This window comes from Takifugu rubripes, chromosome 19, assembly GCF_901000725.2.
Source record: "Takifugu rubripes chromosome 19, fTakRub1.2, whole genome shotgun sequence".
Taxonomy (NCBI): domain Eukaryota; kingdom Metazoa; phylum Chordata; class Actinopteri; order Tetraodontiformes; family Tetraodontidae; genus Takifugu; species Takifugu rubripes.
The window spans coordinates 4,582,073-4,606,720 of record NC_042303.1 but is presented as its reverse complement, the minus strand read 5'-3'; the positions used below and the strand labels follow the sequence as shown (position 1 = coordinate 4,606,720).

Below are 24,648 nucleotides of genomic sequence, written 5' to 3'. Positions count from 1 at the left end.
AATTCAGAGGACTTAACAATAAGCTTATGCTATATGGTAAGTTTCACAGTAGATTTCACAGTAAATTTCCACAGGGGGGAGAAGCAGAGAAACTACACAAGAAATAACATCACCACTGATCGACTGATCGACCCAGTGGGGGGGTGACAGAGGCCTGTCAGGTGATCATGTTTCCGGACCCCGGCAGCCTTGGCCTATAGCAGCACAGCTAAGATGTTAACCTAATGATTAGACGACCCCCTAAGTATGATAATTTGTCTGTCTATGATAGTAACTGGAACTACAGAATTAGTAACATTAAGCTTTTTCAACGAGGAAGGTTTTAAGTCCAATCTTAAAAGTAGAGATGGAATCAGCCTCCCGTACCTGGACAGGGAGCTGGTTCCACAGCAGGGGGGCCTGGTAGCTAAATGCTCGGCCCCCCATTCTACCTTTAGAGACTCTGGGGACCACAAGTAAACCGGCATTCTGAGAACAGAGCGGTCTATTGGGATGATAAGGTGACACTAGCTCCTCCAGGTAGGATGGAGCTAGGTCTCTGAGGACCTTGTAGGTCAGAAGAAGGATTTTAAAAATTATTCTAAATTTAATGGGCAGCCAATGACGAGACGCAGTACAGGATTTATGTGATCTCATTTGTCAATACCTGTCAGAACTCTAGCTGCAGCATTTTGGATCACCTGGAGGCTTCTTAAAGAGTTGTTTGGACACCCTGATAATAAAGAATTACAATAGTCCAGCCTGGAAGTAACAAATGCATGGATTAACTTTTCAGCATCATGCCGCGTCAGTAGTTTCCTGATCTTTGCGATGTTTCTCAGGTGAAAAAAGGCACTTCTAGAGACTATTTTAATGTGTGAGTTAATGGACAGATTTTGATCAAAAGTTACTCCAAGATTCCTCACAGAGAGACTAGAGGCTAAGGAGATAACATCTAGAGTGATAATGTGATCTAATCTATCCCTGAGAGGTTCAGGAACAAACACCATGACCTCAAACTGGTGTCTAACTGATAAATATGATCTAAACCAGTCGAGTGCTGTCCCTTTAATCCCAATAATGTTCCAGCCTCTATAACAGGATGCTGTGATCAACTATATCAAAAGGAGCACTGAGGTCCAGCAGAACCAGCATAGAAACCAGTCCATGATCTGAAGCTATAAGAAGATCATTAGTAATGTAACCTGAATTTATGTCCGTTCTTCTCCGTCGGGCTCGTGGGTACAAAGAAAGACAGGTTACAATGGTGAATGACTTCTTTTATTTCTTATCCAGCGAGGCAACTTACAAGGCGACTACGGTACACGAGTTTCTCTTAATCATTTCCCCCGTGTTCCCTCCCCAAAATCACGTCCGGAGGGAACACTCCCCCAGGAACCAAAAATCATTCATAACCGAAGTCATACATGTCATTACCTATTTCTAACAAAAGCATATTAAATCAACTTAACAATAGCTGGCCATAGTTCCCAGCATACAAATAATAGTTTACAGTAACTTTAATCCATTTCTGTGCTGTGATGAGCTCTAAAGCCTGACTGAAACATCTCAAACAGGCTGTTTCTCTGCAGGTGCTCCGGTAACTGAGTCACCACCACCTTCTTAAGAATTTTAGAGATAAAACGAAGGTTGGATATAGGCCTATAATTTGCACACATCAGGATCCAGTGATGTTTTTTAAGCAACGGTTTAATTACTGCCAACCTTGTAGGACCGGGGTACATAACCTGTCACTCAAGAACAATTGATCTGGTCAAGAATAGAGCTGCCTATCATTGGTAAAACATCCTTCAGCAGGTGAGTTGGGATGGGATCTAAAAGACACGTGGTGGACTTGGATTTCTGAATTAGTGAAGATGCCTCAGAAAAATGTATAGTGGTGAAGGAGTTTAAGGGCTCTTTGGAGACCCTGTATGTTCCCACAGTCAGAACATCTGATGACTTGCTACCTCTTTAACCGCTGCACTTCCTTGATTGAGAGCTTAAACCGACCCGCTGCTCATCCCCCTCAGGAGTAAGAAGTGCAGCCTGATGTATGAGGCCCTCAATAAATCCTCACCTAACCTTCGAAACAAGCACTCTTTGGAATACATCGATTTAGCTGACCATTTCAGAAGAATCAGAATCAGAAGCAGGTTTATTGCCATTGTTCATGTAATACACAGTATTACACAAACTAGGAATGTGTCATGGTGTGTTATCCAAGTCTGGCAAGCCAAGCACAGTCCTCCATTGTACTCTTGTACCTATGACAACAATAATCATACACCCACTGTATCTCTATATCTCTAATTACAATGAACAGATACATTACTGATGTCAATGTTAATGTTCTCTGTACAGGTGGCATCTACTGCATGTCTGACCGGGGACGGAAGATGGATCCCTCATCATCAGGTTTCTTCTCTCTCCCAAAAAGTTTTTTTTAAAAAAGGTTTTCCTGATCTGGTTTGAGGGTCTGAGGACAGAGGGGGTCACAATTGTGAAGCTTGTAAAGCCCTCTGAGTCAACAATGTTTGTAATTTTGGCTTCTAAATAAACTTGATTGACCTTGACTTAGATGTGAACACCTAAGTTAGGACATTCACCTATTATTTGGAGCACTGTAGCTTTACTTTGAAGTAATTCTCCTGACTCAAATGAACATGACCAGAGGGAGGTGTTATCTGCATTTCTCCAGTAGAATACACCATATCTCATTATCATTAGCTCAGACATCCTCTGGCCAGGGTTTCTGAGTAATTGATGTAGGGCTCTACAGCTACTATATATTTAAATAAATACATACAAACTACATACAACATAGAACATTATTCCTTTGTTCAAAGATTCCTGTGAGATTCCTTTTCATTACAGAAGATACAAAAAATTGAAAAATCTTGTTTACATGATGGAAAAGTTGAAGTTAGTTAATGTTGTCATTACACATGTACAGCATGTCCAGTTCTCTTGATAGATCATGATCAAAGCCCAGTGACTTTTGGCACATCACAGATCAAAGGCTTTCAGGTATACGGAACATCATCAAAATTAAATGAGATCCTTCGTCCATCATAAGCAGTTTCTTTAACATTGTCTTAAAATTTCATTAAAATCCTTCCAGAACTTAAAGTTATTTTGGTAACAACTGCTGGCTGTCACAAAACCCCATTGGTGGAGGTAAAACCTTGTCACGGTAACTGTCAGCGATGTGGTGCTTGTACTGAGATGTTCTCGGCATTCATCACTGCATTGTGGGACATGTAGTGTTCAAGAAGTTTCTTCCAGGTTCCATTCAGACGCAGCAACTTCTGGTTTCCTTTGATAGCAGAGACATATCATGATGGCTAGGTCGGTCGGTCGGTCGGTCATTGAATATGGAGTGATGAGAAGTATGCTGAGAAATGGAAAATCGGTGGTTACCAATGATGCACAGCCCCTCCTTGGACCTGGTGATGGCCACGTTGATCTGATTGGGATCCCCCACAAACCCCAGATGTTTACTGAGCCACGCTCCATCTGTGTTACTCTCCAACTCCACATCGGTCACAGAGCACACCGTTGATATGATGACATAACGCCATTCACTTCCTGGAAGGCAGGATGTTGAGCTCATTTTCTCATGTTGATTAAAAAAACAAGAATATATCATAAACTTTTCCCTTGAAACAAATAAGAACCAGCTCACCCGGCCCGTTCTTCCATACATTTGGATCTATTATCCCAAAGAGAACCTTCAGCGTACCCTTCATGAATTACATGACTACAAAGTCGGAATATCTGTTTTGAGACATTTTATCATGTTCGACATTTTAAAGCTGAAATATTGTGCCTCAACAGCTGACACAGCTACAGGGGGCAGCAAAACCTTCTGGGTTGTATTTACTTTGTAGTGCACAGTAAATGTGTAGGTGGACTCTGGCATCGTCCATGAAGGTAGCACAGAAAGCCCTGCTAGCCTTTGGAAGACTAAGTCAGCCTAAGTCAGCAGTCCGATCACAGTGACTGTGATCGGACTGCTGGGTCTTCTGAAACTTTGAATGATGTCATACAAAAGTACAACAAAGCACAAGGCCGATATGGACAAATGTCTGAAAAATGAAGGTAAAGTTTGAGCACACGTAGGTGTACATGTACGTGTGTATGTGTGTGTCAGAGAAAACACATATTTGTGCCGTCATGCCATTATGTCACCTTGGCTCTTTGTGATGGTGGTAACAGTGATCTCCTTCATGTTCTTATTTTTTAGATTCTCTCTAATCTGTGACACTTGGGCGTTGTACGGTGACAGAATTGCAATACTCTGCTGTTCGATCTTTGCAATTTCCACCAATTTTTGAGCGATGTCAACCTAAAAGAAGGAATATCCACAGTCACTGCACACATACATTAACCAGCTTTACGGTCAAATGCTAACATTCACACCAACATCAGTCAATCACTTTATGAGCCTCTGAAAGCTCAGATAAATTGACTGAATATCAAACTGATACCACTGTCTCCATTTCCTCCTTGTTGGCCCTGGAGTTCTCGTTGCCTTTGGCTGTGCTCACGACCAGACTGACAGTTGATCCCTCAACGTGACCAAAGACAAACGGCAAAACCCTCTCACCAACACGCAGTGTGCTAATGGGTTGCTCCAAGCCAGTTTTCAATTTTCCCTCGTAGAACTGGCTTGAAGGAAATTTGCAGATGTCTTCATGCTGAAGAAAAACAAACATTTCAGTCTGCGCCGTTAACAGCTAACGTGCTAATGTGCCTCATGAACAGGAAAAAAATATATTTCACTCCTCATAGCTCGGTAACACAGGGAAACAAAAGGTGAGGAGGTCAGAGAAGAAGGGACAACATGACTGAGGGGAGGTGAGAGAGGGAGGGACAAAATGCTCACCATTCTGTACTGTGTGTCCAGCATCACAACCCTCTTGTTATGGAGTTGAAAGTAGCGGTCAAACAGGGACCTGGACATCCCCAGTTTCTTCACACGCATGTTCTTCACAGTGGGTCGCAACTGTTTGGGATCTCCGATCAGAACAACCTGGAAGGGACATGGGAAGTACCTGGAGTGAAGACTTCAAAGAACCCTGAGAAGAACTGTTCTCTCTGACAAGGTTGTGGGGGAACTGGAGGTAGTTGAATCGCTCACCTTCTCTGGGCGGTTGCAGACCAGCGGTATCATAGTCTGTGGTTCCGTCGTCATGGCGCACTCATCAACAACCACCTGACGAGCACTGACGGTTTTCACCAAGACTGGGGTCATGGACTGAGAACATGTGCAGAGGATGATGTCATGTTGTCCAAACTCATAGCTCCTGGCTTCCCGAAGAAGACGTTTGTACCTCCAAGAAGAAAGAAACTATTACGTTACTGATTCTTACTGGTCATATTGGGACATATTGGGAAGTGATAAATATAAATATTTTTTAAATATAAATATATATATATATATTTATATTATTATATATTATATTATATATATATATATATATATATATATATATATATATATACTATATAATATTGGGACAGAGGGGATAAATGACTGGTTATACTGGGACAGAGAGGGTACATGACTGGTTATGTAATGTGACAGACAGTATTAATGACTAGGTATACAGGGCCAGAGAGGACAAATGGTAACACTGTAACAGAGAGGATTAATGAGAGAGTAAATGACTGGTTATACTGGGAACTTACTCTTTCACCTCTTCAGTACTCAGCCCTTTAACGTCCTGAAGAGCACACTGTCGATGTTTTAGCTCTTGGATGTCCTGAAGATCTTGTTCTTTGTGTTGAGTCATCTCAGAGTGGAGAAGTGCCTCTTTCTCCTTCAGGATTAGCGAAATGCGTCTGAGCTCTTCTTTTGTTTGCGATGCTGCTTCAATGCGCTCATCAAAAACTTTGATTTGGTTTGAAAATGGGTTTTTCTCTTCTCGCATTCGGTGATGCAGTGTGATGCTCCTGACACCAAGAAAAATCCACCAATTAAATATGAAGACTGAGACTTGCCAGCATGTTTGATTTCCATACCTGAGCTGTGACTGTGCCCTTTCTTGGCTAAAAGCCCTCTGGGAAAACTGAAAGCTGCAGTCAGGATAGGGATAATCAAGCATCTCCACTTGTTGGCCATAGACCCTGAGTGGCCTGAGAGCAGTCCCAATCTTTAACAAGAATCCTGGATTTCAAGAGTAGAACACATAAACTACAAAAATCATGGGAACCAAATCAGCTGCAGCTTTTAGCAGGAAAATACTACTTGCCTGCAACAACATCAACTGACTTGTTTGATGGTCCACAGTAGAGGATAACTTCTTTCTTATTATTATCTTTTGGGTCTACAAACCTCCTTTGCGTCTGGGAGTTCAGCAAAAAGAGGCTGTGCACGATGTACGCCCCAACTACTGTTTTTCCAGTTCCTTGGACACAATAACAACAATAGAACATTTTCTGAAAGTGTAAATGTTTGAGGGATGGTTTTTTCAGCTACCTGGTCATACAAACAAAGAAAGTAAAAAAGCAGGTTTATCTCTCCTTATTCTGCTGCTGCTAATAAACTGACAGTGACTTTGTCTAAAACTAGTGCCCAGTCACAGGATGTGCACATAGAACACTATTTCATTGAGTGAGCACTGTTGCGTCTTACCGGGTGGTCCCCATATGAGCGTGAAGTTGTTATTTAGCACCTCAGTGACAGCTTCTTGCTGGCTTGTGTTGAGGTTTGGAAGTCCGGCAGGCGGCTCCCTCCTCATAGGAATCCAAGCTGATTTATCTGCAAAGAAAATGGACAAAATCAAAAACCTGGACTCTTGTCAAACCCAGATTGAGCAGATGGCTGAGGAACATACCCTCCTTTGGAATGCGCTGTCCGAGGGCTATAGCCTTGACAAGCTCACATGCAGAATGAATACTGACTGCTTGTTCTGTACGGCTGCGACATGAGATAAACGTCCAGAGTTAATCATGAATTTAAAAAAGTCCATCAATCTAAAAAAAAACCTCCCAAACAACAAAATTCAATTCCACTCACATGTTTGGCAGGAGTTTGTGGATGATTTCAACAGTGAAACAAGCGTTCCTCTCAAAGATGCAGTCAGGAGTGTTCTCCATTGGTAGGTGACTGACGTAGAACTCCACTGTGCTTCCTGGATTTGGACTATCCTCCCTCTTTTCTATTGTAGTGACACCATGAGCTACCCAAGTGAACTCTTTTGGATCCACTGGTGTGGAATCTATCAGGGTTTTGTTGAAGGTTAGGCCTCTTTTTCGTATGCAGAGGAAGCACTGTGACAGGTAACATTCAATGGCCCATTCATTGATCCAAGCAGCAGGTAAGAAGAAGCTTCCTGTCAGCCTCCCTCTCTGTACTTGTCTGAAGTTGACTTCCAGGCCCTCAATGATGATGCTGTCTCCCTCATCCACTGCAGCAGAGGCAGATTCCATTTCACAAATTGGTCTCCAGATCCGCTTGTACTCCTCTGTGTCACTGTATTGAAGCCGGGATGGGTCATCGGCAGATCTGGAGAAGCAAGCAACTGGATTGTGGACGTGGTCAATGCAAATGTCAAAGTGTGGCGTAATGTGCACTAACTGAAGCGTTGGCATTTGATAACCTCTTTGGATTTCTGATGTCAACTGGACATGAAGGGTATCCCCTGCCCGCAACTGGAGGTTTAAGTTGACCTCATGTCCTAACTGTAATGCAGATTCATCTTGCTCCTCTGAAAATGTTTGCAGCAGAACATCTGAGTGTTCCATCTGACTTGTATTGATGCTGAGCACACAGGATCTGGCGGCCTCCAACTCCTCTTTGTCAACTGCTTCCACAACTTGTCTCCACATATTCAGGGGAAGTTTTATGCAGGGGCCACGGTTCCACATTTTTAATTCTCTGCAGATCTTTGCAACATTGGCAGCATAAATTCGCCTTTTCCATGTCAGATTGATGCAGTGATTTACCTCATCAAACAGAGGTTGGCTTGACAACTGTAAATCTCTGTATAGGATTGACAGGCTCCCTGCAAACACATCCTTGTTAAATGGAAATGTCACAGCAATGTGATCTGTGTTAGGAGCTAGACTTAGGACAAAGGCTAGCTTAGGAATGCTCTGTTTGTTCAGGATCACGGCGTAGCAGATCTGCGTGGCCTTCTGCTCATACTTGTTGCCGGTCCGGATGTCATTCTCAAACTTATTGCACAAAGCAGAAATCTCTGTGTGAGTGTACTTAACATGGCTGTCACATATGACAGAGTGCAAAAGTCTCTGCACAACGACATCCATGTAGCGGCGTATTGGTGAGGAGGCTTGTGTGTAAGTTGGCACGTTCAGAGAGTAATGGCCAACCTTTAATTTGGGAGAAGAGTTGGAGGAGATGATATAGGCTTTGCTGGAGCACCTTCTGAATTCGTCCATAACTGACTGGAGTGGTGGGTGAATGTCATCGGCAGCAATCAGATCCACCATTCTGTCGATGTCGTGTGCTTTGGCAGCGGACTGAATCTCCTCCCACACTGTTGTCACTATTTGGAAACTGACACAGCTTAGAGTTCTATCACCTACATCAACTTTGTTACGCACGTAAAAAGAGAGTGGTATCAAGTCTGCGCATTTCTTCTCTTTGAATTGGTCGATCTTTGCAGGGTCGGGTCTGGCCTGACAGCGGAGAGGAGTGCAAAAACTAGTCTTTGGGGAACTGATCAAAGTCTCTGATGTGAACTTATTGAACATCACACTCAGCTCTTCAATCATGAGATTGGCTTTGCGTCTGCCAGGCACCTGATTGCTGTCGGGCTTAGAATAAGCCCAATCTTTCAGCCTTTGTTTCCTTTGAACTTTTGAAAAACAGTAAGCAATGGTAACACAGTCCTCTACTGTGTCAAATCTGGGTGTCTTTTGATATCTCTGAGAGATCATTTCTTCGGCCTCTTCATAAGAAATCTTTCTGTCAGATTTGATCTTCGATAGCTGGAATTTGGGTTTTTCTTCAATCTCATTAGTTAGCTTGTTTACAACAAACATTAATGACACCACACTGCGGACTTGACCCGGCAGGAGACTTAAGTCTTTAGTAACCTTGTATGGGAACATGGGAAGGTTTTTCCCAAGACTTCCAAAAAATGTAATCCCACGATGCTCAGCAATCTTGTCTAATTTATCACCTTGCCTCACAAAGCTCACCACATCTGCAATGTGGATTCCCAGCTCATATCGGTCTTCAAGTTCTCTGATGCTAATAGCGTCATCTAAGTCTTTTGCGTGTTTTGGATCAATGGTGAAAGTCAAGGTATCACACAGGTCTGCTCTGCTCAACCCATCCTTGTCTTCCAAGAAAAAATTATCATCTGAAGTGGTTGGAATTTTAAACTCCTCATTTAGGATCCTTAGTCCATCATCCAGAGACCTTCCAACTGGGATTATATCAATGATATTCCCCAATGGCAGGTAACAACACTTTTTCCAACCAATCACCTGCACCACAAATACACTGTTCAGTCTGAGCTTCTCATTGAGAGGTTGATATGTGTCCACCGTCCACTGTCCATGAATTTGTTTCCAAATGGGAATGAAGTTGCGTCTTTTCTTGCTGATGAGGATGTGAATTTTGGGTGCAGTTATTGTGACGGGCACCATCGTTCTTCTCACAAAGGGGTGTTGAGAATGATCCTTTTTGCAGTGGTCCTCTTCCTCAAGTGTACACACAAGTATACGGGCTGAAGGGTCTTCCCTTCTGATGTGGACCCTGGATTTTTCCACGACCACCACATCTCCAGAAAAGGCTGTTCCCAGGTTTGCTCTTCCCTTTATGTTGATACGTCTGCTCGGGTTTTTAGATGGTATGACATAACCTTGATTGTATGACTCCCTGAACAACTTTCCTTGGATGTATCTCTCTGGGTTCATTTTACCCAATTCTAAAAGGTCTGACTCACCCTCGCTAAAGTTGTCCCTTGCCAACTGATCAAACTCTTTTAGCTCCACACTGTCTTCATCTGAACAATAATCTGTCATTTGCTGTTCATATTCAGCTTTCATTTCTTGAAGGATTGCATCAGTGACATCGAGGTCATCTTCAGTATGTTCGGGTTTTTGAAACCGTGCAGTCTCTAGAAGGTCCCTTTCAAAGAATGCTCTGGTGAAGTTCTGTGGACCAACACTGTTGTTACTGAGGCAGTGGTTTGTGTAGGACTTCCAGACTCTAGAGCATTTCCCAAAGCAGCATAGGGCAGCAGCATCTCCAACCACAACTACGCAGGACTGCGCCCTGGTCATGGCAGTGGTTAAAACACGCATATCATTAAAGAGTTCCACACCGGGCAGGTGAGATTGTTTCAGACTGTCACGGGTTTGCACAGCTGACACAAGAACTGCTTTGAATTGCTTTCCTGAAACACATGAAATGACAGTTAGTGGACAAAACCACTGGACCTCAGAAGATGTATCACATTCACTTGAGGCCGACTTCATTAAGGTCACGGGTGATGTGAGAGGCCCAGGTTTGGTATGGGCTGGTCAAGAGAGTTGCACTTTATTTGCTTTGAAATTTAGGCAGTCGGCATAGTGTATCCAGCGGTCTGACGGGTGAGCACCAGGCCAAAGCTGGAGAGGGAAGAAGGAAGGTTGTATCCCTCTTCTTGCATTTTCCAGAGGTACCCTTAAGCAAGGTCCCAAACCTACAAATGCTCACACAGTGCTCTGTGATGAGCTAATGACCCATCCAGGGGTGGACTTGCCTTCATATGTGCACACTCCCCTTGACCTCCCCATGAATATAACATTGAAATTAAATTTGCTTTCACCATCTTGTTGACCTGGTTGTCATCAAGCTGCTCTGATCCTCAAACCTGCACAGAGCTAGTGAGTGCAGAAATTTTGCTTTGCTTTGCTTTGGAGGTTTAACTTAACTGATCATAGACAAATGTTAGCTGGCTACATGTAGTGATTATTCTTAGAAGAAGACGCAAAGGCTGATGACAGGGTGAGGCCACTCCATCCACAACCCAGATAAGCAGATGAAAGATGAAAATGTGATCACAATGGACTAAAGTTTGACCTTCGGAATCTAACATCGAACATACCCCTATCATCAATTATTTGACCATTTTTACCATTTTAATTTTGCAATTTCATTTACATCCAATTACATCCCCATTAGAAGGTTACATCTGTTCAAACTCACAAAATTAAAAATTTTGGATAAAATATTTTTCACAAAATAATTCATCATTTTTGTTTTTACACTTCAACCCTATTCTGGCTCTGTGTAACATATTTACTAACTTGGGTCATATTCAAACATCTAAAAGAATAAAGCAGAATGATTGCCCAACCATCCATGACCTGTGGGAGGAAACTGTGCTGTAACATATTGCATCACTTCCTGTTTCGTCAATAGAGATCGTTGGTGCATGTGTGTGTTGGGTTCACTTAAAGATAAATACTCAAGCAATACTTGTTAGTTGCCTACTAAATTTCAAATTACACAAATAAACGACTGACATTTTTCACTCAGTCTCAGTATTTTACCGAGCATTGGCATTAGCATTGCCTCACTATCTGTTTCACCCAGTGTCTCATCCTGTGTCTGCTCAGTATGTGAAATGTTTAGTTATTCTTCCTCCTTTAGTGATGGCAATAGGTTAGGGCTCTGGAGGTGAGACTCAGTAAGCTTGAGACACTATTCTGCAGCTTGGAGTTGACCAAAGTTGCATCAGGTAGCCAGGACAAGGTAGCCGCTGTGAAGCTGCCTAGGGTAGATACGGCTAGCTATCCTCCAGCAGCAACCGTGCAGCCGGCTAGCCAGGTGAAGAGAATTGTGTTTACCTTGTTACCATGTGTTTGCTTTTTTGTATATGTCTCTGTTCTCTGTTGCAGTTAGTTTAGAAGTTAGGGATAACATAATCATTAGCAAGAGTAGTAAAGATAAGTAGTCAGCTGACTCGTCCTTGACATGATACTGTAGTTGTAATCAGGGGAGACAGTCAAACTGGACAGCATAGTGGTGTTGATAAGTTTATCTACAGGAAGAATGTGAACTTTGACCTGGCTATCTGGGAAACAATGGAGAACAAGAACTATGTCAGCAACCGATGGAACAGGAAGAAGAAGGCGAGGTCATCCAAGCAGAAGGACTGGATTGGACTGGATTAGCGTCAATAATTTACATACGTGTTTCTATAAAAGACTGGGTCAAGTGATAGTTAGGTTGTCAGACTTCATCCCCTGACAATGGACTTTGTTATTGTAGGGTTATGAACTGGCCCGAAGCTCTGTAATATTTGTATCTTGAATTGGTTCCATTTGCTTAATACATTTTGAAATTGGCATCTTTCTTCTTGAAGTCTTCATTCAAAGGACACACGGATTGGCAGTGACACATATGAGTATTGCGATCCAACACAGGGCAAGCATCATGTGCACCACCAAATAGTTCCTGTGGCTAATTGTTTTCTAGAGTGAATGACATAGGAGCAACTTTAAGGCTTCTGGTGAAAAATAACGTTATTATTGACGTTGAAGCAAACGACACCAGGCTTCGTCAGTCGGAGGCCAACATAATTAACATAGAGTCAGTGTGTAACCACGCTAAAATGATTCCTGACACCATAGCATTCTCTGGTCCCCTCTCCAAAGCCAGCGAAGAAATGTCTGGTTGCATGTTGTCGCTTCGTTGCTGACTGTCAAAGTGGTGCCCCGAAAACAGGTGTCCTTTGTTGACAATTGGAACAGTTGTAGGGGAAAACTTGGTCTGATTAGGAGAGACGGTGTGCAACCCACACCTCCCTGCTGAATCCGTAGAACCTTTATCCACCAACAATAACATTTTTAGCACTATAGAGGTAGTCTCTGTTCCACAATTTTACCAATCACAGAGCAAGGGAGCAGTCAATCACCATAATCTTATCAATATCTAGACCAAAACCCAAACAGAAGAAACTAACAGCACAATTAAATGACTTAAATATTAGATTTCATTTGCGTAAATCCCTGTTAGTGCAGGACCTGATAGCTGATCATCACATTGATTTATTCTGTCTTACTGAAACGTTGCTTCCACCTCCATTTGTACTGGGAAAGTAAAATTACCTTGAACATTTGCAATGTTTTCCACATTAACTTCAGACAGACTTCTTTTAGAAAGTGCTCTTCTAATCAGCTGAACCTGAAAAATAAGCAGACCTTAGAAATTATCTTCCTATTCTCGTCAGTGAAAAATATTCTAAAGCAAATTTATGTAATTTATGAGACAAAAATAATAGGCATAATTAGCTTTAGAGCTCTTTACCAGCTGCACATAGAGTTGGGTTGTTGATAGACTAACCTGAGAGCCTTCTGATAAAACACAGACTTTGCGGTAGTCCTTGGTCCCCCAGGACAGGGGCCAGTTCTCAATGATGTGTTGCACCTCTTCGACTACTGTGGCCACCTCATCTTTGTTATACCAGGACAAGGAGACTGGGTCTGAGAGACATTCTCCCCGAACATGGTGTAGCTTCAGGGCTCGACCATCATCAGGGGCTGGAACATTTCCAACAGCTTGGATGATATTGTTTTTGCTGAGATAGAGATGGCTGCTCATGAAGTCCACAATTTCTCTGGTGGAGCGGTAGTTTTCATTGAAAATGATCCTACTTTTCTCAGCAGCACCACACTTTTGTCCTTGGTAGTAGTGAAAGAGGCGATTCAGGAGGGTGTGGTTTGAACGATGGTAATCATCCACAGAGAAAAGCTTAGGTCCCATTTGCATGTGATCTCCTGCTAAAACAACTCTGGTCTTTGGTCCGGCAAGTCCCAGGGGGATAAGGGCATCGCATTCCAGCATCTGGGATGCCTCATCGATGAATATATGAGTGAAGAAGCCTTGTGGGAGGTTCAGGCTGTGGAAGTTAAATGCCATGCATGTGGTGGTTATCACAATATTGTATTGATCTAGAACAACTTTTGTAGGTGGGAGAAAATAGTGTCCATCTTCAGACAGGAGACAGTATTTCAAGGTAATCTCATCTGTGGACGATATTGCAATCCCAGGTGTGTTTGCTTTTACTCGAATGGGCCTCAGCTTGTCATTTTTCTTGTCGGTAAAGGGATGGAAATGTTCTCTGATGTAAAGATCGGCTGAACTGAGAGGAGAAATAGATGTCATGACAAACTGAAAAGTCTGCACAGCAGGGGTTAGGGTTAATATCTCATTTACCTGTTGGTGCATGTGCAGATCAGCACTTTGTTGCCAGGCTCTTTAGAAAGTTCTATTGCTGCTGTGGCAAGTGTGAAGGTTTTCCCAGTTCCAAAGGGGCCGTAGATGAGTAATGGTGCAACAAATGTTGGGTCACTGGAGTTTCCCACAATGAAGCTGAGTGCTTGCTGCTGTTTGATGTTCAAAGCAGTGACACCAACATATTGGTCACTTCTGATGGGAACTTCACATTTTTCCAGATCTGGAAGCACTCTTGTCATGTCAGGAAGGAGGTCCACTGCCTTGTGCATGGTGCAGAAACGGAGGCGGTTCAATTGAAACTGAATCTCCATCTGGTATGATTCAGTGTTCCTCAAGGAAAGATCAGAACAACATTTTCTGGACAGTTCCAAGTACATTTGGCTCTCACTTTTTGTGTCCTGAAGGATGATGGCTTCATAGACTTTAGAGTCTTGAGCACTAGAAGATACCAATGCGACTAATGCTGACTGGATGCTCCGTTTCAGTGCTTGTCCTTCAGGAGTATCTGGTCTTAGACTACAAGGAACTGTGAGGACACAGAACAACTGGCCCTTAGGACAAAAACGCATTCCAAAATGGTTGCTGTACAATTTGTCCAGAGTTGCAACTTCCCCGCAAAAGTTTAGCCTAAAATGAAGCAGACATTTACATATTAAATCTTTTCACATGTGCAAACCCTCATATTAATCAATGACAGAAATAAAACTATTGACAACCTGGGAAAGACAGAATCCCAAACACTGATGCACAGTAAAATATGTAGCTGGAACTGGGGTCAGCTGGCAGTTTATATCAAAAGAAATTACCAACAGTGGCTCAGCTGATGTGTGACATGTTCCCCTCTACTGAAGTCACAGTTTACTATTATGATGGATATAAGAAGACTACATATAGATACAGCTTGGTTAAGTCCACTCTTGGTTGATGGGGTGGACAATAATCACAGATTACATATTTACGAGTCCTGCATGAATTTCTTTACATTTCTGAAACGTTCAAAGAATGTTACCTGGAAACAATCTTATCCTCTGCATGTTCCTCAATGTACAGGAAGTGATGCATTTGTCCTTTGTAGTTGTCCCGAGTGACATTTTTTTGGCTGTTTAAGGTTATAGATGTGTAGTGGCGGATACGTTCAGGCCGCTTGTACTCCTTCAGAAGCTTCTCCTGATCTTCTGTCTTAGGCAAACATGGCACAACATCCTGGGTCTCCCTGTGCCAAAGTTCTGCACTCTGAAGGCTGGATCCAAGACCCACAGCTTGTTCTTCATTGTCATCTAGCTTGACTTTACCGGTTCTTACTCTGAGTTTCTTCAGCAGCACTGGTCTCATGTCAAAATCTAGCACCAACCACTGTTCGTACAGGCCAGGGTTGGCTGTTGTGAAGGTCACGGGGATGTCATAGGTCACATCTCCTTTGTAGAAGCACTCACCTGAAGAGTAGACACAGTGGTCCAAACTCATTTCACCGAGGCTGAAATAAGCTCCCGGTTCTTGTTTTAGAAGGGCCACATGAACGAGTTGCCTCTGCATTAAAGAGCAAAATGTTAACCTGAGAATGTAGCAAAGATTTCCATCAGGTTTGGGGAGGACGGGACGGGAGGAGAGGAGAGGAGAGGAGAGGAGAGGAGAGGAGAGGAGAGGAGAGGAGAGGAGAGGAGAGGAGAGGAGAGGAGAGGAGAGGACAATGCTGTGGCTTGTCCCAGGGGTGAGTGGGTAAGAGGTAGCAGGATGGTGGATCAGCACATGTGATTCTCCTCTATAAAACTCTAATTTCAGAGGATTAATGTGGTGAAGAGAGGCATTAGAAGATGTGACAGGGCATCTCTAAGACGCAGAAAAGAGGTGTGAAGCATTCAAGTCTTACCTCTGTTTGCACTCGAAAGTCCCAGCACAGTGTTTTGTTGACTTGTTTGGTCTCCACAGTTAAATCTTCTGAACAGGAGATGCTGACATCCTCAATTTGGTCTGAGAACTAAATAATAATTGGGAGAAATTCACAGAGGTCAACGTAACCAAACTTCAAATGTGCTGTAAAGCCAATCTGAGTGTGTTTGACCATTATTCACACATTTGTGCATTACAACCAAAGTAATGTGACACCTTCTCATCACAACTCCTGGCACACTTCAGGCAACAAAAAAATCTTCAGATGTGACAGAAGGACAAGTGTCTGGGTCCAAGAAAGGACCAGTGGTAAAAAGGGTCATGGGGTGATGGGTCGCTTACTGATGGACACAAAGAGCAAAGGCTGGCCCAGGTGGTCCAGGAGGTGAACCAAGCAGAAGATGGAAAAGTCAGGAGAAAGTTGTAAAATCCAAAGAGGTAAAAAGAAAGGAGAGTATTTAAGCTTCTGAAAGTTAACAAAGGAAGCAGCAAGAAGGACAGGGAGCTTTCAAGTTAAATCTGAATGGTTTTTAAGAACCATTAACCATTAAGACTAAACTCAACTCAACTGGTATTCTTTGTTGACCTCATGTTTCTGGTATATTTGCATGCTGTAGGACATAAAAGATAGTACTCACTACGTGTCCGTCATTGTTGCTGGCTCGGTACTCATTCAAGAGATGCTGTCTATACGTCAAGAGACCCTGAGCTTCTATGTTCTGCCCAATCTCTTTCTCTTCTTTGGTACACTTCATCCATTCCTTTAGTTCCTCCTCAGAATGAGCCTTTGGACATTGGTCACCATACTCACATGTTTGTGGTCTGCACACAGTGGTACGACAATGGTTGACATTAATTTGTTTTTGTTTGTTGTCAGACATACAACTTCATGAGCTGGTTAGAACTAAAGTGTAATACTAGCTACAGAGATTTAGCAGTGATTGGCTGAAGTGGCCAGAAAACCGCAGTACAGTATACCATAGAAGCAGTACATCAATACATCAGCATCACTACGGCATCAGTGATTCACCTGTCACAGAGGCAGAGTTGGTCACTGAGGTTGTGAGGAGGTCTCCGTCCACTCCAATTGGTTCTGGTGTCCTCACTGACCAACTGGGTGTGTTCCAGAGAGGAGCAGTGTTTGTAAAAGCTCTCTGATGACAAAAAGCTCAATAAGCACACTTTGCAGTACCAGAGGTTCTGGCTGGGTTCTGTTTGTACCGCTTTGTTCAGAAGGTGGGGTCTGATGTTAAGTCCACCGTGCTCTGCCTTCCACACAGCCATCTCCACAGTGCTCTGGGCAGCTTGGCAGTGACCGGAGGGGTGCCAGCAAGGTTTGCCTTGGTGAACATGACTACAGAAGGTAAAGGAGCAGTCCTGCTGCAGCGGGCGGAGCTGGCTGCAGATGTGCTTCCTCATGTTCTCAGAGACATAATGGACTAAGACCGGATCCCAGGGGTGAGCTGCCTCTGCAGAACAAGTTGCGTTCCACTTTCTGTTGGTCAATAGTTGTGGATGGCCCTGAAAGCAAAGCTTGCAGACCTCCATGAATTTGCCAGAGAACTGCTGGCATATGAGTTCAGCTGCCTTTTCTGCTGTTTCTGAAACTGACCCATTTATGGCCTGGATGAATTCACTCATTGTGACCTTCTTGTCTCTCAAGTAGTTCCAGACTGTAGCCTCTTCGTGGCTTCTGGCATATGTGCAGCTGTTTCCATCTTTTGTACATCCAGAACCCTCCACAAAGAAGCAACATTTCTGGTAGAAAACATTGTGACCAAAGTGTCTGTTGGTCGGCCGCTCAGACACGGGCCTCCATATGTCTGATGCTTTGGTCTTCACTAAAAGCAACTTTTTGGGACACTGGTGGTTAAGTGGCTTAAGTGTGAAAGTGGTTTCCTTCACTCTGACACAGCAGAGATTGCACACTAACTTCAAATCAAGTCTTTCAAATATGTCTCCCACAGTAGGACGGGCTGGTTCAGCAGATTGAGCAAGGAGAGAACAGAGAAGCTGGCGATCTAATCCGTGACGCTTCTCAAATGTCCACACAGTGGCTTCCTCAATGCTGCTGGCAAAGCTGCAGCGGTTTCGGTGTTGCTGGCAACCAGAACCCTCCACAAAGAAGTGACAGAGCTCATACTTAGCTGGGCTTGGAAACTTGGGTCGCTGGGAAATGGGTCTCCAGCTGCTGCCACCTTTGATCCTGCACAACAAGAGATTTTCTGCACATGTGTGGTCGACTGACTTTACCATATATGTAATCTGTTTTTCTCTGTGGCAGCATTGAGCACATGCAAGTCTGAGGTCAAACTCTGATAATAGAGACAGCAACTCCGAACTGTGGTTGGACATCTTTGAGGTCTGAGCCCAGAATGTCCTGCCCCAATTTGATCAACATCAGCCCCTTATCTGTAGGCGAGAGGAAGCTCCATTTTCTGGAAAAGAAGAAAAGAGCATTGTGAGCAACTAACAGCTCATATGATGGGACAAATCTTCTGGACAGGATTATGAATTTATTTGAAAGCAGCTCAAGAGCATCACCTCACTGCAGTGTGATTCAAGAGAAACTGTTGTTGATCAAAAGATATAAAAAACATTCTTTAGCAATTTTAATAAAGGGCTTGATAGTTCAGAAATAATTTTAAAAAATTTGGAACTGAAAGGATTTTCATACAGTATACGGGAGGCTGGTACGGGAGGCTGACTCCATCTCTACTCTTAAAATTAGGCTTAAAACCTACCTCTTTGAAAAAGCTTTCTGTAGTTCCAGTTACTATCGTAGACAGACAAATTTTCATACTTAGGGGGTCGTCTAATCATTAGGTTAACATCTTAGCTATGCTGTTATAGGCCGAGGCTGCCGGGGCCCAGAAACATGATCACCTGACAGGCCTCTGTCACCCCACTGGGTCATGGTCTCCTCTCCTCTCCTCTCCTCTCCTCTCCTCTCCTCTCCTCTCCTCTCCTCTCCTCTCCTCTCCTCTCCTCTCCTCTCCTCTCCTCTCCTCTACCTGTCCTCCCCCTTCTCCTCTCTCTCTACCCAGCCGGCCATCAGCAGGAGGGTCCCCCTACATGAGCCTGGTCCTGCTCAAGGTTTCAAGTTTTTCCTTGCCACTGTTGCTTGTCTGGGGTTAGGCTCTAGGATTCTGGAAAGTGCCTTGAAACATTTTGATTGTAAAAGATACTATATAAATAAAGATTGATTTGATTTGATTTTTATTTGATAAACACGCCCAATGTAACCTATACTATTAAAGCAGGATAAACTCTTGGACCAGATGGCCTCTCAATAGAAATCTACAGAGAATTTAAAACGAGGAGCATTAATTACTCTGCTCCCAAAAGCAGGCACAATTTGGTTTTGTAAATGGATATGATTACTCTATAAGGAAACAAATGCACAAATTATGACAAACACTCATATCTCAATAAAAGGAAAACCAAGGGGGTAAACAAAGGGGACCCTTTGTTATCTTTGTTTTTTTAAATTATTATTATTATGGCGATTTAAATTTGGCAATAGCAGGGGACACATGATAGTATTTCAGGAATAGTCATAGGACAGATGTACTATTTGGCTTTATAAGCAGATGATACAATTGTTTTTCTCAAAAATACCAAGTAGACAAGGAAAATCCAACTAATATGTTTGCAAAATTTAAGGGTGTCAATTGCTTCGCTTATTGTTCAAATTGTTCCATTTCTTAATAATATTGTAGACTAGTTATGCAAGAGGTCTCAACTTTAGATAGATGGACTGATTTACCTATATTGATAGTGGGTACACTAAATACTCTCAAAATGTATCTACTTCCTTAACTGTCATATTTATTTTAAACTGTACCTCTGCCACCACCAAACAATTTATTTTAACCTGAGAATGTAGCAAAGAGGAAGACACTTTTCATCAAGTTTTTATGGGACAATGGACATTCCAGGCTGAGCCTATCATTGATGGACTTGCATTATGGTAGCAGGGGCTTAAATATTGAAACCCTGTGAGGGTGAAGTTTTGATCACCCGCGCTGTTTGTTCACTAGACTCAGAGTAACCACGCAAACAACGGGAGTTCCTTGCAAGGGAGAGCTGAGCAGCAGTTCCAGCTTCCTCTGTCAACTCCGTTCATCTGCTGCTCGCTCACCTCTTTTATTGGTGCAAACAGAATGGGTGTCTAAACAGGATCTCGTAACTCATTGTCTTCTGACATCTTTACAAACTTCTCTAATCTTGACCAACAGGATACATCTGGGTGCTGGGCTTGGTTGTCAGCAACTTCAGCACCTTTACGAAACACTCTCAAACAAACACTTCTTTTCTTATCAACATTCCTCAAACACTCAAAATCTACATACAATAGCATTTAAAGATAATACTAATAACAACAATAACAATAATTCTTCTCACAACCCACTATAGTACTATTGGGCAGCGTAGCTGAGAATACTGATGTTTAATTACTGAGAGGAGAATGTGCTATCATGGAGAGAGATGGAAGGTTATACACAAGTTACCTTTAACCATTTACCTGCACTCAGCTAATTGTAAGAAACTCACCCTAAGATTCTTTTGGCTAAAATTGTGATAAGCATTTGGCAACAAGTCAAGAACTATCTGAAAAAGTTGAGTCATTCCCATTATTTAGTCCGATATAGGGTCCAAAATGATATCTTCCCCCAGGAATAAGGGGGATTTAAAATCTGGGTTGAACAGAGACTTTATTGGAGTACAACAAAGTCAGTCCTTATCCATTCCTAGCCTATCATCATTTGAACAAATTATGGTGAAAGACTGAGAAGAAAGGGGCTTCATTTCCAAAATATACAGTATAATCAACTGAGTGGTGAATCTTGGGAAATGTTTGTAATGCTAGAGTCCTGGTGAGAGGACCTATGAGAGAATATTTCATTTGAGGAGACAGCTTGTACCAAAGCACTATCAATTAAAGTAAAGGGCATGATTTTCAATTGATGATGTTTGGTTATATCCATCCATCCATCCATCCATCCATCCATCCATCCATCCATCCATCCATCCATCCATCCATCCATCCATCCATCCATCCATCCATCCATCCATCCATCCATCCATCCATCCATCCATCCATCCATCCATCCATCCAGGGTGAGAGCCACTTAAGGCTGCTACAGCTTTCATTATTATTGAAACAAAAGTATCAAAACTTACCATTTTCATCACAAAGGAAATAAAAAGCCCTATGAATTATTACCATTTGAATAAATATCTTTTCTTGAATAAAACTAAAAAATGTCTGTAAAATAAAATATCAGACAGAAATATGCTTAGCTCAGTGTTTTTGGCTGAGTTTCATGCAAAGCCAATTGTGCTGGGTGCATGTTTTTCAGGCAAAGAATAACGTTTGTTGTATTGAAGGTGCAGTTTTTCTCCCTACCTCAAGGAATCGTGCAGTGGTTGCATGTTGCTGGACCACTGCTTTTATTGGATATTTGATTGCAGATCTTCTTCTGTGATTATTCCTTGGAACATCCATGTTATTGGAAACCCTTCCACACTGTCTGGGATTTCAGATTCATAGGTGTTTTACCCTTAACCTGTACACCTTCCTGAGTGGGACAGACTAAACTGAGTAGGCATCTCCTATGGAAGCGTTCCAACTGTGGGCTTGACTACTGGATTTGCAGGCCAATGTCCGGTCCGAGCACGAGCAGTGCCACCTCCTGAGGGAACACAAGCTTCCTCTTCGGGTTCACACTCATCTCCCAGTCAGAGGCTTGTTCTAAGATGAAGGATGGGTTCTTAGCTGCGATGCTGGTCTTACAAGCCGCATACCCTTCCCCCGTAAAGGTTATGGCTTCTGGCATTTGGATCTGCATGTTGGTGGCTTTCAATAGCTGCTTTTCCTTCCATGTGTTGATTTGCTGTGCCTTTATCTGTTGTGCCCTTCTTCCAATGCCTTTGATCAACAATTAAGGATGTGGTTCAGTGTTCAGGAGGCTGCTCCACATTGGTTTCAAGATGGGTTAGATTCTCTGCTCCAGATCTTCAAGTTGCTTGGGGCTGTTAAAAGGTCTGTCACAGAGCGCAGGAGAAAATCAATATTCCTTGGTCCCCCACAATTTCCTGGTGTTTCTAGTGGGATTCTGCTTCCATCACAGCATGCTGCGGTATGCACTCTCTTTTGCATTTGATGGTCTTGCTTGTGTGTCTTAATTTCCTATCTTCAGACAATAGGAGTGTGCTGACCAACTGTGCTTTGGTGGCTTTAAACCAGGATGTCTTGCTGTACAGATTGACTGTGCCAAAAGATGGGGGACATCCACCCATTTCTACAATAAATTGCTGCACATCTTTCCATTCTTTCTACTATTTGGGACGTTGGAAAGTTATAAAGTAGGAAGGGCCATTGCAACTGAAGTATGATCCCACACTGGAGGCCTCATTAGCCTCCATATCCATAGAAAAGGACATACTGATGGAACTGAAACATAGACCACCTGTACAACAGAGTGTTGAAGTCTTGTTTAGGAAAGAAAGGATGATGGATTTTATTTCATATAAGCAGGCACTGTGGATTTTACTTTAATATGTTTTTGTCATTTTTTGTTAGTATTTGACTTCATTCACAGGTACACCAACATATGCATATTCTCAAGAACAAATGTTTGATTTTCAATCCATAATCTGTTTCATTATCATCTTATTCAACCAATTTTTATTTATATAGCGTCTTTTACAATCAAAATTATTTCTAGGCGCTTTACAGAATCCCAGGGCCTAACCCCAAACAAGCAACAGTGGCAAGGAAAAACTCCCCTTTAACAGGAAGAAACCTTGAGCAGGACCAGGCTCATGTAGGGGGACTCCTCCTTATTGTTGCCTGCTTATTTGAAAACAAAATCCATTCATTTTTTTCTAATCAGGACTTCAATGGCTGTGTTGTACAGGATATCTGCATGTTTCAGTTCCATGTCCTTTTCTGTGGAGCCACTGGTCTGACTGGTTTCACACATTCTTTTGATGCATGACTTTCAGGTTGCATGACTTTCATTTCAAATAAATCCATTCGCAGTGGATTTATGACGTCAGCTTCCACTCTTTCCACCCCCTTCCTTCTTCCTCCTTTCCTACAGTCTCTTTTTGTGAAACTGTGTGCAACAAATCTTTGACACATAGTGTAGGCAAAACTCTTGTTTTGCATACAAACTAACATTATTGTCTTATGTGACCACTTTTGTAGTCTAAACTGAGGGTCTGTTACTGTAATAGTAAATAACACATGGAGGCGTAAATCGTGCTCTTTAATGGTGGCTCAACTTCACATCAATGACAGGAAAATTCATTCAAAGCATTACTAATTTCCAAATTTCACATGCAACTCCAAATTTTTTAAACGCGAAGAAACCCCATAATAACACAGCTTTTAAGAGCTTGTGCTATACCTCTGGAATACTTGGGCAGCTCCTGGTCTAAATTGTTTTATTTTAGGGGTTTTCTGCATAGATAATTTGGTGGCAGCCACCACCAAATTCCTGACTGCGACCAGCTCACAGCTGAGGATTTTCAATGGAAAATTCTGCGTTTCTCTGTAGAGATCTGTCATTTCCGTCAGGTGTAGCTGCAGACAAATAATGCCCAGGAGAGGCAGTGTCAATGTGTCGAATTTAGCATCGGCTGACCTGTGAAATTTTCTGTGATTGTGAAATCCAAAGAAAAGGAAGCTTCACGGCAATAATCATGCACGGTGAGATCAGCAAAATGGGTCATTATTGTTAAGTTTATTTTTCCGGCTCTCAAAAAAACGGACTTAAGATTTTAAGATACATTTGAGACTTTTATAACTCGTGCCTGACCCAGAATAAACCAGGATTAAACTTTCTTTAATTTTATCTTTATAAAAAGAAAAATGTCACTGCACAACTGGACAATGATGGTCCAAACCAGGCAGTCTTTGAATATAAAGACTAATTCAGGAGGTTCATCATAATGAAGGTACCAACACCTGTTTCAGAAAGAATCATACATTTGTCTTCATGTCCTATATAAGGAATAAGAATGCTGATTTCTTTACCTGAGCAGCAGGAGTTCTTCTGTCTGTTAACGTCCACAGCAACATCGACTGACTGTTGACAACACGCAGGAGACTGTTGACACTTAAGTTTCGTTTCTCAACTTAAGAGTCATCAGCAGATCCATGACATCAGCCTGCTCCCCTCCCTCCACTTTTCAATCCCTCCCTCCTCTATTCTCTTCTCCCTCTTCTCCCTACTCTTTCATTGTCTTTCACTCTCCCATGCATGATTGTAAAGCAGATGTTGCCGTGGTTATAGCAATACCTGGGTCACCTGGGGTAACCTGAAACAGAGTTTTATACACAAAGGTAAAGAATAACATCAGTCAATGACGGTGTTTGAATACGGTTGTCACAAGATGAAATGCTCCCAATGCTGGAGAAGCAGTTTCACCAGAAATGAAACATAAAACACGCCCCCTGCTGTTCAGAAAGAGGATGGGAGATGAAGATGAGAGAAGAGTTACACAGGATGATGATGAGACAGACTGCTCAAAAGGTGGTAAAATAATAACAGAGG

The 24,648-nt window shown here is 42.5% G+C and overlaps 1 protein-coding gene across 5 annotated transcripts; it reads right to left on the bottom strand.

The window, feature by feature from the left end:
• Positions 1–2,119: 2,119 nt before the first annotated feature.
• Positions 2,120–24,273, bottom strand: LOC101073488 (helicase with zinc finger domain 2-like). Of its 5 annotated transcripts, none has more exons than XM_029827477.1 (21): positions 24,129–24,273; positions 17,300–18,516; positions 17,109–17,232; positions 16,717–16,900; positions 16,059–16,166; positions 15,201–15,718; positions 14,171–14,818; positions 13,298–14,096; positions 13,063–13,138; positions 7,007–10,361; positions 6,825–6,907; positions 6,623–6,748; positions 6,240–6,395; positions 6,010–6,154; positions 5,677–5,940; positions 5,126–5,321; positions 4,871–5,017; positions 4,473–4,682; positions 4,174–4,330; positions 3,403–3,570; positions 2,120–3,298 (listed from the first exon to the last, which is right to left on the bottom strand). In XM_029827477.1, the coding sequence occupies exons 4-21, from the start codon at positions 16,831–16,833 to the stop codon at positions 3,183–3,185; spliced, it is 7,389 nt and encodes a 2,462-aa protein (XP_029683337.1). In that variant the 5' UTR covers positions 16,834–16,900; positions 17,109–17,232; positions 17,300–18,516; positions 24,129–24,273; the 3' UTR covers positions 2,120–3,182. The 5 variants fall into 5 exon arrangements, with proteins under 5 accessions (XP_029683337.1, XP_029683336.1, XP_029683334.1 ...); XM_029827476.1 differs by adding an exon at positions 21,492–22,129 and having other exon boundaries at positions 17,109–18,516; positions 24,129–24,224; XM_029827474.1 differs by having other exon boundaries at positions 17,109–18,516.
• Positions 24,274–24,648: the final 375 nt, after the last annotated feature.